This window comes from Hakea prostrata, chromosome 1, assembly GCF_041222555.1.
Source record: "Hakea prostrata isolate BN-2017 chromosome 1, UWA_Hpros_2, whole genome shotgun sequence".
Classification (NCBI taxonomy): Eukaryota; Viridiplantae; Streptophyta; class Magnoliopsida; order Proteales; family Proteaceae; genus Hakea; species Hakea prostrata.
The window spans coordinates 8,919,459-8,932,589 of record NC_142600.1 but is presented as its reverse complement, the minus strand read 5'-3'; the positions used below and the strand labels follow the sequence as shown (position 1 = coordinate 8,932,589).

At 36.6% G+C, this 13,131-nt stretch overlaps 1 protein-coding gene across 3 annotated transcripts; it reads left to right on the top strand.

Annotated features, from left to right (window-relative positions):
• The first annotated feature begins 1,757 nt into the window (after positions 1-1,757).
• Positions 1,758-11,940, top strand: LOC149027234 (Protein kinase superfamily protein). 3 transcript variants are annotated; one of them, XM_089160715.1, is made up of 11 exons: positions 1,758-1,896; positions 2,252-2,363; positions 3,435-3,577; positions 4,534-4,647; positions 6,240-6,428; positions 6,508-6,663; positions 7,332-7,597; positions 8,574-8,671; positions 9,682-9,860; positions 10,432-10,548; positions 11,625-11,940. In XM_089160715.1, the coding sequence occupies exons 1-11, from the start codon at positions 1,828-1,830 to the stop codon at positions 11,799-11,801; spliced, it is 1,620 nt and encodes a 539-aa protein (XP_089016841.1). In that variant the 5' UTR covers positions 1,758-1,827; the 3' UTR covers positions 11,802-11,940. The 3 variants fall into 3 exon arrangements, with proteins under 3 accessions (XP_089016841.1, XP_089016858.1, XP_089016850.1); XM_089160732.1 differs by lacking the exons at positions 1,758-1,896; positions 2,252-2,363 and having other exon boundaries at positions 3,487-3,577; positions 4,524-4,647; XM_089160724.1 differs by lacking the exons at positions 1,758-1,896; positions 2,252-2,363 and having other exon boundaries at positions 3,487-3,577; positions 4,521-4,647.
• Positions 11,941-13,131: the final 1,191 nt, after the last annotated feature.

The following is a 13,131-nucleotide window of genomic DNA, read 5'->3' as shown; positions in this document are numbered from 1 at the left end:
TCACTGCTTAACAAAAAACAACAGGGAGAGAGAGATGATCAGGACATTCATTATAAAAATTGACCTTGAAAGTGAGTTTTATGTAGAATCAAAGTTATTGGTGAAAATATAAAGTCACCTCAATTTGTGAAGATACATATTTAGTTGACCTCCATAGGGAAAATACCTTTGTGGGCCTTTTTGGATTATGGCCCATGACAAAATGTAATTTTCATATCACTGTCTATGACTCACATCATATAGAAATATTGACATTACTTAATATAAAGCTATATAACCATGGTTTGGTCAGACTAGGGTTCAGGTTTAGTTCGAGTTGCACATAGGTTTGCACTGTACTACATGAATATAATCCTTAACCTCGAAAATCTATTACATAAGCTCTTACTATACATAAACCAAATAACTAGCTTTTTAGATGTGGGATTAAAGTTTCATCATAAAAATCATAAGATAAAATGACAAATAAAAAAAAAAAAAAAAAATATATATATATATATATATATATATATATATTTTATATTCAAATATTATACATAAATTTTTAATTAAAAAAGAAAAGAAAAAAGAAACGCTTTTTGGGAGTGTGTAATTGTAATTGATCAAATCGTGGAGAAACGCCTACCATTGCCAAATGAAACGCTTTTGGACCTTTAGAACTGATTTAGTGATGAAACAATGTATCCAGTCGAAGTATCTCTTGTCACCAAACCATTTTTTACGATGTATCCAGTCGAAGTATCTCTTCAATTCACTAGTGATCTTTACATGATGACTACAGGGAAGAAGTATCTCTTGTTAATGGAGAGTTTATTTATTTATTTATTATTATTAAATTTTATTATCATTTTCTAACAATTTTTCATTCCATAATTTATTTTCAACAAATGTCACCAAACCATTTTTTATTATTGTACTTATTTTTTGGGAAAATTACTTGATTAGCTAGATTTAAGTTTTCACTTACAAAAGTAATCACCCAAAGTTTCATTTAATAAAACTAGTTAAAATTGAGTTTGGATTTACAAAATTAGCAAAAATAGTGATTTTTCATCCATTTAAACATTTTTACCTCTAAAATTAATCATACCAACATAGGGGTAAAAATGTCTAAAGATAATGAAAAATTCGTGATTTTTTTCCTTTTGAACAAAATAGTGATTTTTCCTTTTTAATGTGGTTAATTTTAGGAGTTAAAAATGTCAAAGGAATGAAAAATTACTATTTTGGCTAGTTTTGTAAATCCAAACTTAGTTTTAGTTGATTTTGTTAAGTAAAATATTGGGTGGTTATTTTTGTAAAAGAAAATCTAAAAATGACTATTCATGTAATTTTTCATAATTTTTTAAAGTAATTATAATAGAGAATGAGAATTTACCAAAACGAGCGTTAAAGCAATAACGACCAAAAGAAAGAAAGGAAACTATCTTTCCGTCCCTCTCGCCACACCTTCTCCCTCGAAGACAAAATAGTTTTTTTTTTTTTTTTTTTGTAACAAAGGCGCTTTTTATATATAGGGAAATTGGGGTTGGGAATTGGGATAATTACATATGCCGTCGGTAAGGATTGAACTCACAATCTCTCAACTGAGAGGTGAGTTCTCAACCACTGCACTATCCTTCTATTGGCAGACAATGGATCTCATAGTCTTGGTTCATTGTTGCGGTAGGTTAGACCGTTGGATCTCATTCTCAGTTAGCGTGCTACGTGGCGTTCTCTCCTTCACTCTTCTTGCAGAGTATATATTGTCGGCGATTCATCGTTTCGCCTAGAAGAACTGCAGTAGAAACAGTGAGGAGCCTAGGACGTTGAGCGGCGAGATCGTCGATGGCTGTTCCATCGTTTAGAACCGCAGCTTACGGTCGCTTGCCACTCTTTCACCATTCTAATTCTAAGGTCAATCTTATCGTTCTCTTCATTGCTTTTCTGATCGAATAATTTCTTTTGTTAGTCCCATGGAACTCATTATTTTGAATCATTTTTCTTTTCTTTCAAATCTAAGCTTTAGGGTTTTATTTAGAATTTTTGGTTCTTGAAGAGTTATTAATGTGTTAGATTGTGAGGTGATGTATTCGTGAACATTCAATTGTCAATTAGTTTTCTGTATTCTTTCTCGACACTCTTCGAGATTGATAGGGCGTCCTGGCTATTCTTTACTCCTAATTTAATTATTCAAGAAGACCTGGAATACGTCAGAGGCCAAGGGTTGAATAGTGGTTTAACTTGAAGAGAGTTTATTATTTGGTTACAGTTGCCAGCTATAAGGACTTCAGTTCTGTCAAGGAAGCTCAAACGTCATTCAAATGTATCACCGTTGTATGCTCAGTATTCACAGTCGCAGGATTTTTCTTCCCGATTTCAAGGTGTTTTACTTACTCTTCATTTATCCTCTCATTTGAAAACCTTGCTGCTTTTAGGTTTAGATAATTAATGAGATAAAGCGCATGCAAAATTCTAGCTTATCCCACTGATGCTACAGGGAGGGAGGGTTGCACTATCATTTTAAAGGCTTATACACTGCAGTCCATCCTGAGCTACAAAATGAAAAATACTAAGTAATTTTATTCATTAACATAAGATACATATGTACAGTAAGGTAAATGAACTCAGATTTATTATTCCTTAAAGAGTATGTAAAAAACAGGTGAATTTCTGTGATATTAGCTATTGCTCATGAAGCATGGAATCTATTTGAGTATGTGGGATGTGGAGCAAATTCTATCTTTATAAAAAATTTAATAGAACATGCAAAATGGAGCTGATGCCTTTCTCAAGTTAAAGACTTAGTTGGGATGTAGTTTCTTAAAGTTTTTGTTGAGTGTTATTTCCTATGTGAGGTGGTACCTCAAGTTCAATGTTGTACCCACAACTTCTATTTTTCTAAACCCCAGAAGTTGGCTCAGTTGGCAAAGACCAACACCTCATATTATGAGGTCAAGAGTTTGAATCTTCCTGGGGCCAGCGGCAAAGCCCTGTATGTATAAAATAGTTAATTAGTTATCCCCCTCCCCCCAATATAAAGCTATCTGTTCCCCCAAAAAAAAGAAAACAACAACTTATAGTTTTCTAATATGAATCTTGGATCCCAATAAAGTTGGCATTGAGCTTTTATGAACCTTTGGAAATTTAGCATTGGCATATTTGTTAAAGAAAGGGGAAAAAAGGAAAAGAAAAAGAAGAAGAAAAGAAGTGCATGGCCACGGATGTGTGCATGGGTAGTTCAATGTTTTTTTCCCCATCTATTATTTGAAGTAGAACAATAGGTGTTGTACAATCCCAAAGAACTAAAAGAAGTAGCTATTTGCAAAAATTAGGTGGCGGAAAGAAAATGAAAGGCCAATCTAACATGTAGAAAATATTCTGAACATACTTCATGGACCCTTTCTTTTTGTAATTTCTTGTCATTAATCTGTTAGCTGTTCATTATCCTGCAGATGGCATAAACAACTTGCCCGGGTTGGTGGAGGATATTGTCCGAACATCTATAGATACGGGGCCGCGGGGAGCTATTAGAATGGCTCAAGGTATTCAAGCTGTTATTGGCATTGGCAGTGAGTGGATGGCAGATGTTTCTAAGGTAATTTTCTCTTGAGCTTTTGTTCTGATCATATCTTGTGGCATGTCTAATTGTGAATGCTTTCTGCTCCTTTTTATTGTCAGTTTGTGAGCTTTTGATTAAGAAAAGAACAAGAACAATTAATCGTGATGCTGAAACATTTATTTTGTGAAAGGGGTTTTCTTCTCCTTGTTGGACTCCGTAATGGTTTTTTTTTTTTTTTTTTAGTATTATTTTTTTAAATGATAACTTTATCTCTCTCTTGCCCTCTATTCACCTGCAGATTGAATTTTTCTGCTTTTTCATTGATCCTGTCAGCAACCTGTGGAATTATATGAGTAAAAAGGGTTTTTGAGGGATCAAGGGTTATGTTTAGTTATAAAGGGGAAATCTAGCTGTTAGATATAATTAGCCTACTTTGGTATTTTCTTTTATTTGATTTGTCTCTTTTACCTCCCTAGGCTACCTTTTGTGTGTGTGCATGTAATTTCCCATATAATCTCAGAGAGGGATTGACTCTCTCTGCAAGCCATTACCGTCAGCAGTGCTTATTCTTCTGTTGGCTCCTCCTTGTGCCTCTCACTCTCATTTTCACTCCTTTCCTCTTGTTTTCTTCCGCTATCCTAAACTTCAACTCTCATTGCTTGGTGCACAACTCGGCATTTGATGTGTCTAGTCTCACCAAAATTGACCTAATTTAGAATTATTAGCATTGGAGATTGCTTTATTTGTTTATTTATTTATTTTTCTTTTACTGTCAAGAGAATCTAGTCTCAGTTGTGACTCAACCCCCCCCCCCCACCCCCCCCCCCCAAAAAAAAAAAAAAAAAAAAAAAGAAAGAAAAGAAAAGAAAGAAAAGAATAAGAAGATCAGTTTTCAATTATTGACTAGGGATATTGTTTAGATGGGATCTTTGAGTTCTTTATATTGATCTTCGTATTTGTGCTATGTCTTTGTACTAAGGAGTTATCTGCAGACAGCCAATGCATCTGGGAGTCTGCCAACTCAAATGCAGCTGGGATTACTTTCTCCACATTATTTAAGGAGGTTGTTCGAGCGCTTGGGAGCTACCTACATCAAGTTAGGTCAGGTTAGTCTTGTTAGCCAATGTTTGCTTCTAAGCTATTTTTGTTTGAATAATGTCATGGTTTACTGGGAGACATGCATCTTTAGTGGGTGGAGGACCCACCAAAAACTAACCTTCAGAAGGAAAGGTCAACCTGTAAGATTTTTGTGAACTTGGGTTGTGAGTTGTCTATTTGGTTACAAACTCGTGTAAGTCCAGTGCAAGTTATAAAAGGAAATCTAGGACATTGATTCAAATTTTCACCTGCTAGCTATTCTCCATACTAAAATGATACCATTTTATGGTTATTAAGAAGATTTTTGAATTTTGATCTTGTGAACAAAAATAAAGAGAGAGGGAGTGAGAATGAAAATAAAGAATATCAAACCTAAGTTTAGAGATGAGAAATTTTTTGTTATACATTGTTGTTGCCCTTATTTAACATCTATTTTTTGGGATAAGAGTTTGTGTAATTATCACGGCCAGGAGGCCCAGTGTTCAATCCTTGGGAAGTACAAGGGATTTATGTTGCTGTTATTGCACTCTTACACCTTGTATCCTTGGTGACATGTGATGGCACCACCATAAAATGGCGTCACCTGCACAGCTGTATGGACTTGCACATGCTGGGGGCTGTTGCTTTACATCGTTGATTCCCTTAGCAGCTCAAATTTTCAGGGGTAACTGGTTGTAACAAAAAACATGCAAGGAGGGAGATAAATAAATAATAGAAGGGATAAATAACAGTTCCCTACCTGGTATTTTACATAATGCCAACCCTTCCCCCCTTCCCTTTTTCTTAATCTGAAAACGACACAAACCTCCCCTCTTGTGCAACAAACATGACAAGCTGACTCATTCTGTGAAAAGATTTTTTTTTGTTTGTTTTTTTAGTGATGACTTCACTTTTAACAGTTTCATCTAAACCCCGAGATGCCTCATTCCTAACCTCATAGAGGTAGTGAAGAAATGCCCCTTTCACTCGTCTTCTTTATCTCACCACCACCCTTCGTCAACTCCACCATTCCCCTGCCACCCCCACCACCACCCTGTGCGGCTCTGCCTTTTCTTTCGATGCTGGTTTAAACTAGTCCTAACTGTTTCATTCCTTATCTTGTTCGCATCTGCCCCAAGTTCTACATTGTGCACATTCCTTGGAGGTAATTGGTTACTTGGAAGTTCTTACTTGGAAAAGTAAGAAGCAGTCTGTAGCTTTTAGATCCAGGAGTAATCAGTTTACCTAAACAGCAGCAGTAAATATATTTATGACATTAATATAATCCTTATTTACAACAAATTGTTCCCCTTAAATTAAGAGTCATCCTTATTTATGACTCCTCTCTTTTCCCCACCCCCTGGTGATCGATTCTCCTGGAATCTCACCTTCTTTTAGGCCTCCCACTTGAGAGGCTGTTTCCCCTATCCCCTTTTTTCTCCTCTTGTATTCTTGGTGTGTTAGTTTTTAATATATTTCTTTATTCATCCAAAAAAAAAAAAAAAAAACTCTATGATGCACTTCTTAACTGTTTATTCATTACCTTTTACATCCTGTTTCCTTTTTATTTAAGTTGATCCCCATTGCTCTTCTGATCTTTATTTGGTCATGTAATTGGCAGTTCATTGCATCAGCTCCAACATTGTTTCCACCTGAATATGTTGAGGAATTTCAGAATTGTTTTGACCGGGCTCCATCAGTTCCTTTCGAAGAAATTCAAGCAATTCTACGTCAAGAATTAGGAAGGCCTATAGAAAGTGTCTATGAGTATGTTGATCCTGTGCCTATTGCCTCGGCCTCCATTGCTCAGGTGTACTGTATGCTCTCTTGAATTCGTTTTCTCACTCTACTTCAGGGCATGTGGTGAAAAGCTTCAATTTTTTGTTTAGGTTCATGGTGCGAAACTCAGAGGTTCTGGAGAGACTGTTGTAATAAAGGTCTTAAAGCCTGGGATAGAGGATATCTTAGTTGCTGATTTGAACTTCGTATATGTTGTTGCCCGTGTTTTGGAATTCCTGAACCCTGAGATCAGCCGTGCATCATTGGTATGTGGACAAGCCATAACTTTCCTATGTTTGCAAATTAAAACCCTTTATTTTAATGACCAAGATGCCAAATTTGAGTAGCATGTTAAGGTGGGTTGTTTTTAATTTCATGATGGATCTTACTAGTAGTTTTTCTAACGAAGAGTAAATGTCATGTGAATGATGCTACACATCTTGCTAAACTATTAGAGCTTTATGAGTTGGAAGTTCTTAGTCTTAAGAAGAGATACTGGACTCTCAATTTATTGCAGTCAATTGTTGTCGAGGGATCACCTCAGTGTTACCTAGGTGTCCAAGCTCCCAATGCTCAAAGGACACGTTGGTTGCTTGACATTGCAGCATTGCCTAACCGGCAACTGTGTTGACCACTGCGATTCTGTGATTGTAGTTAATACTGCTAGTTTTGAGGAATGGATTTTCTATCAGTCAAAACAGTAGATTTGTGGAATTAATTTATGGCTTGTCCATGTAAAGAGCATTTGTAGATTGTCTATTCAAAACAATGACACTGTCTGATATCCCTATCTTTGTTTTCAAGTTTTATTTTATCCTATGCATTTGATTAATAAAGAAAATTAATGGTACTTTCTTTGTTTATCTGTTTTCTTTTCTTTTCTTGTTATTGTGCTAGAAGTTTTGGGTGTCAATCTTATCCAGCATTTTAGTAGGTTGGCATTGTCAAAGATATAAAGGACTCAATGCTTGAGGAAGTTGACTTCAAGAAGGAAGCAGTGAACATTGAGGCTTTCAGAAGGTATCTAGAAGCCATGGGACTCACAAGACAGGCTACAGCTCCCAGAGTTTTTCCTCTTTGTAGTACCCAACGAGTTTTAACTATGGAGAGGCTGTATGGAGTTCCACTCACTGACCTGGACTCTATCAGTTCACTTGTTTCTAGTCCAGAGACTAGTCTGATAACTGCACTTAATGTATGGTAGGTCTTTGAGCTGTTTTTTCAACTTTAAATTACAAATACCTTACAAACTTCACATACAATTTTGATATTAGAACAAATTAAGATTTCACGGACACTCCCTGCATTTTGGCCCCCAGCAGTAGACACCCAAAAATTTTCAGTGTTACATGGACTATCTCTTGTGTTATTAATTTGTTACTACTAATGCCACTCCATCAAGTGTTTACAGTTAATTGGTGCTGTCATTGTGTTAACTCCTTCTAACTGGCAAATCTATTCTAACTACATGAAATTTTCCATATTACTTTTATGTCTAAATCTGGATAACCTATTGTGCATACCATAATTCTATTATTCTTCATCTTCAATGAACACGGTGGTGTGCCTCGCCTGTAACTTGGTAAGAGGATTGACGATTCATCATTATGATTTGTGCTACTTCTTCATTCATGGTTTCACTAGTATTCCTAACCCAATTGCAACGGTTCAATGGGACATGCTCCTGCTGGTAGGACTGAAGGTTGGAGAACTGAATTCACCTTCTAAGTCTTGGAATATTTCTAAGCTTGGAATGCTACTTCTTCACTGGCACTAGTATTCCTAACCCAATGCCGGTTCAATGGGACAGCCCTGCTGGGGACTGGGTTGGAGATCTGAATTCACCTTCTGAGTCTTGGGGTTTTTCTACCAAAAGAATGCCACAAACCCTGGAACTCAAAAAGATAAAATCAAGCTTCTCAGGGAAGCAATCTTACCTGTTTTAAGTTATGGCTGCTAATGTTCATGGGGACAGTCGATGTACTGAAAGTTTTTGGGGCATCTCTATAGCTAGGACAAAATGCAGGGGGTGTATCTGAAGCTTTTCCCTTGTTTTCATTAGTGGATTTAAATTATGGTGTTTTTTTTATGGTTTTGGGGGGGGGGGGGGGGGGGTGTGGTTCTATTATTTTTGGTTTTGTGGCCACATTATTGTTGTCTCATCAATCTTTTGCAGGTTTGGGAGTTTACTTGCCTGTGAATCCTTTCATGCTGATGTGCACGCAGGAAATTTATGGCTACTCCGTGACGGAAGAATTGGGTTTCTTGATTTTGGTTTGTTATATCTTTTCAATTAACCTTGCAGTTGCCACTGCTCTTTTAATATAGCTGTTTCCTGCTCTGTTTTTGACCAACAATTATCTTTAAAACAGTATAATAATCATTGGCCTCTTTTTTTACTTTTTCAATATTATTATTGTTTTGAAAAATACCGAATACCGATGTTGACCTAACATTTTGATGCTCTATCTCTTGTCCTGCAAAAGGTATAGCAAAATAACATTTTAGAAGTGTAATAAAGTGGGGGAACAATGCTGAGTTGATTTGTTCTAGAGTTTGAGACCGTAATTGCCTGATGTTGTTTTTTAGAAAAATTAATTATCTTGTCTGTTTGGGGAGCCACTAGCAGCTGTTGCTAGGTGCAATATTAAGAGCCTTGCTACCAACACGAAGACATGGATCTGAGTACAGGGCTACAATCACTTTAAGAAAGTGAAGCTTAGGACTGACTCCGGTTCACTTCCAGGAACCTGCGAAAGCAGGACTTGCACTGGTTTACTGCCCTTATCTACTGAATAACTTCAAAGATTCAATTTGTAGGATTGGACTTGCAACATGAATTTAGACAGATACCCTATATCATAATGTTGAAATTACATTGAACTTGAATATAACACTGACAAATTCAGCTGAAGCCTCTCTGCCCATAGGTGTATCTTTTTTCATGTGTTGTGTGGCTTCTAAAAACTTCTATATCGGCATCTGTTCTCTCCTCTAGCTAAGTGAAAATCTTTTGGATTTATAATTTACTGAAAGCCTGGATTTGTACCTTTTCATTTGATGCAATCTGCCATTCCCACTTCCATTTTCCTATTGAGATTGTTTAATACATTACCACGGTTATCTTGCTACATTGTTCTGCATCTTCTTTGAAATGTTTAAATGGAAAGATCATTATGTTGCTTGTGATTAAAGTTTCATTCATGTGTTTTACGATGTTGCTTGGTATTGTTAATGAAAACCTGATTATTTGGGGTGTACCTCATCTGACATTAAATTTGCAGGGATTGTTGGGCGAATTTCCCCCAAAACGTGGGCAGCTATGGAGGTATTCTTGTCGTCAATTGCTGTTGAGGAGTATGAAGCGATGGCATCAGCATTAATCGAAATGGGTGCTGCAGATAAGGATGTGGATGCCAAAGCCTTTGCAGGAGATCTGGAAAAGATCTTCTCATCAATAAAGGCAAGCACTTCATGCATCACCACACTCATTCAGTTCAGTTTCCAGATTGTTGAGTTTCTGATATTTAGTTTTCTTATTGTATTATTTTCTACAATTAGAGTGATGTATTTACCAATCTAGTTAAAAACAGAATGGACCTTGAAATGGCTTAGGCTACTGTTTGGCATGCTGATTGTTTCAAGGATACATTTTCATTGATCATAGAGATCAATAGAAAAATGAAGGATCCACCAACTTGATCCTGTTGCCTTCCGCAACAAACATGTGTGGACCATCTCATGAAGTATGTATCCTGATAACCCAAAATCTCAATAATCAATGAAAATGTTTAGGTGCACTATTATGCAGTGTGGGATTGTAATTTTCCATGAATTCCCATTTGTCACTGATACACAACTTCCCTCCTTGTTCATAAGCTGTCAATGTTGGCTGTGTGGTGCTTGGTGGTGGATAATTGATCATATTAAGGATCTAGAACTCAGTAGGAGTTGCTTATTTTCATGATTACTTGGCTATCATTGCTTTCCTCCATACTATATCTTTGAAGCTAGTGTTTCTTCTATCAATGCAGGATTTGGACACAGAAATTGTTGTTACTACAGCCAGAGGAACCAATGTGAATGCTACTGCAGTTTCTGCTAACCTTGTGGTTGATGATAGGCAGATGAATGCCCTATTCCTTGATGTGGTAAGCCAATTTGTGCAAAGTTTATTAGTTTAACTGCTATACAGGCTGTCTGAACTCCATTTTATATGTTGTTTGGGTCTGGCACGGTTTTAATGTCTCACTTGCTGGGATCAACTTTCTTTTTTTTGGCCAATACTGGGTTCAGCTTTGACTACAGCTGAAATTCCTATAGAAACATTAAAATTTTGTTAGAATAATTTTCGTCCAACAGTTTGCTGCCGTTTCCTGGAATTTTAAAATGCAGAAAGTAATGTCTGGAATCAGCTGGCTCATACTATATACATCTCTGGATTATCAGATGAATACAGTGAAAAAGGCATAGAATTCAACATCTTCTGCCTGAATATGTATCTCATTTGTAAACATTCATTGAACTTCCTCATTAGCTCCCATTGCTTCAAAACTACTCCTGTCAAGATTCAAAATTTTGGTTATTTGCTCAAAATATATCCCAGATTTTTATGAGGTTCCATTTAGAAAAATAGGATGGTTCAGACAACCTGATGGAACTTTCTTTCACAGAAAGTGCAGTCAGATGCTCCAAGAACCTCAGCAATGCTTAGAATAAATAAAAACTACACAGCCACAGACAGTTTTGGAACTCAACTTACATTCCATGTCTTCTAGAAATTCAAATATACACACGCCAGTGAATGCATCAGTGAGCCTGTATATGTTACTAATGAAATATCTACTTTCAGCTTGTTGGCATACCTGAGATAGATGCAGTGAGGCATCTCTCACTGCTGCATCTCTAACCAATCAATACGTTGATGTATTTTCAGCCTATGATTAATGATTTTTTTTTTTTCATGGATCGAACATATAGTTCTTGAGCTTGCATATGTGAGAGATCTTCTAGGACATTGTTAGATGGTGTAGACATTGATTCAGTGAGGGTTTTCCCCCTTCTATTTTGAGTTTTTATTTACCCTTAGATTTTCCTTTTCATCATTCTATCAGGTAAACATTTCAAGGCTTCTGCTTTCTATAAGTATTGTCTTTTATTTATATATATTTATGTATTCTTATTACAGCAAGCACACCCATTTATAAGCTGTAAATCTGTTTTACAGGTTCGTGTTAGTGAATCATATGGACTGAAATTTCCTCGGGAGTTTGCACTTCTACTGAAACAGCTTCTGTACTTTGATCGCTATACACGCCTACTAGCTCCTAACCTTAACATGCTTCAGGACCAAAGGATAAACATGGTCTCAAATCGGAGGAGGAACAGCAGAGTTAATTTTTGATACGCCAAAAATGTAGGCTATTCTGTTGGAAGGTGCTTCGTTTACAGCTTAATTACACTCAATTGTGAGCATAACAGAACATAGATTTCTGTAGGAGTTGAATATAGTGCCTATAAAGAGAGAGGAGAGAGAGAGAGAGGGGGGGGGGGGGGGGAGGGAAGTTGTGTATAAGATGTGAACATGGATTTCCTCTGCAATGTCAGTGAGAAATGAAATAAAAATACAATGGATAAGTTGATGGCATGGGTTTTTGTCCCATGGAACAGCAATCACAGCGCTGGAAATGGTTTTGTTCGGTAAGTGGAAGTCAAAGCAGAGAACGAGGTTACAGAGTCATTACACATATGAGGGCCTTGGAAAGAATCCCCATGGTAGCTCCATGTGGATATGTTGCCCCAGTAGTTATTTTACTGGGTAGCCTGTGCCTAGGCATCAACTGTCTGCTAATACAAGGAACCACAAGGAACCCAAAAAAAAAAAAAAAATGAAAAAGGAAAAGAAAACAGGTGAGGTGGTCTTGATTCCCAAGTTCACTCTGAGGTGTATGGTACCCTTCATGTACGAGGTTCAAATCCTCTTTGTTTTGTTTCACGGGTTGGACAGTTGCGTGCTCTTTGGCCTATGCATACTATATTAGCTCTAGATGGGATTAAGCTGATGGATAAGTGTTTGTATTGGTAATTTATAGGATTAATGTTTGCATAAGTCAAGTTTAAAAGTCCGAACATTGTGTGGTGGGAGAGCACAAATGGTCATTACTGCATCTCCTCTTTCAGTGTTTGAAGAAAAAATAAAACACCTATCAGCCATTCGAAGAGGTGGCATTTTATGGGCAAAGCTAGCTAGAGGCAAGAGGCAAGGTTCATAGTCGTTCAGTGCATGGACTCCTTCCAGAACGTTCTGCTCTGCATTTTCGGACATGCTTTGATTGCATTTTTCGTCTTTGAATTACCAAGGCCCACACCAGATGTCTGAAGTCTCAACGTCATCACCATCTTTTCTTGTTATTTATTTATTTTTTAATTTTTGGATAAATTCATCATCAGCTTTTTCTTATTCTTGAGGGTTGTCTGAGTCTTCAGCAGAAAACGAAAGTCTGTTTATGTGGAGCAGGTTTTGGTGCTTCCCTTGCTCCTTGTAAGAGAATTAGGCGTATATTCTCTCTCCTTGGTTGGGGTTAGTTAATAATTTTTAGATAATTCGTTTAGGGTTGAGGGTCGGCATTGATAATTGTTATTTTTGGTTGGGCAAATTATATATTGATTTCTTGAATTTACAATTATTTACATCTACTATCTTTGAAAAAAATCATTACAAATATCCTTTTACT

What these genes read in the sequence shown, in the direction of transcription:
- LOC149027234 (XM_089160715.1), top strand. Translation starts at nt 1,828, where the DNA reads ATGGCTGTTCCATCGTTTAGAACCGCAGCTTACGGTCGCTTGCCACTC. An exon ending in CCTACATCAAGTTAGGTCAG is followed by an intron (nt 4,648 to 6,239) that starts GTTAGTCTTGTT and finishes TGTAATTGGCAG; the next exon opens with TTCATTGCATCAGCTCCAAC. An exon ending in CCTCGGCCTCCATTGCTCAG is followed by an intron (nt 6,429 to 6,507) that starts GTGTACTGTATG and finishes TTTTTTGTTTAG; the next exon opens with GTTCATGGTGCGAAACTCAG.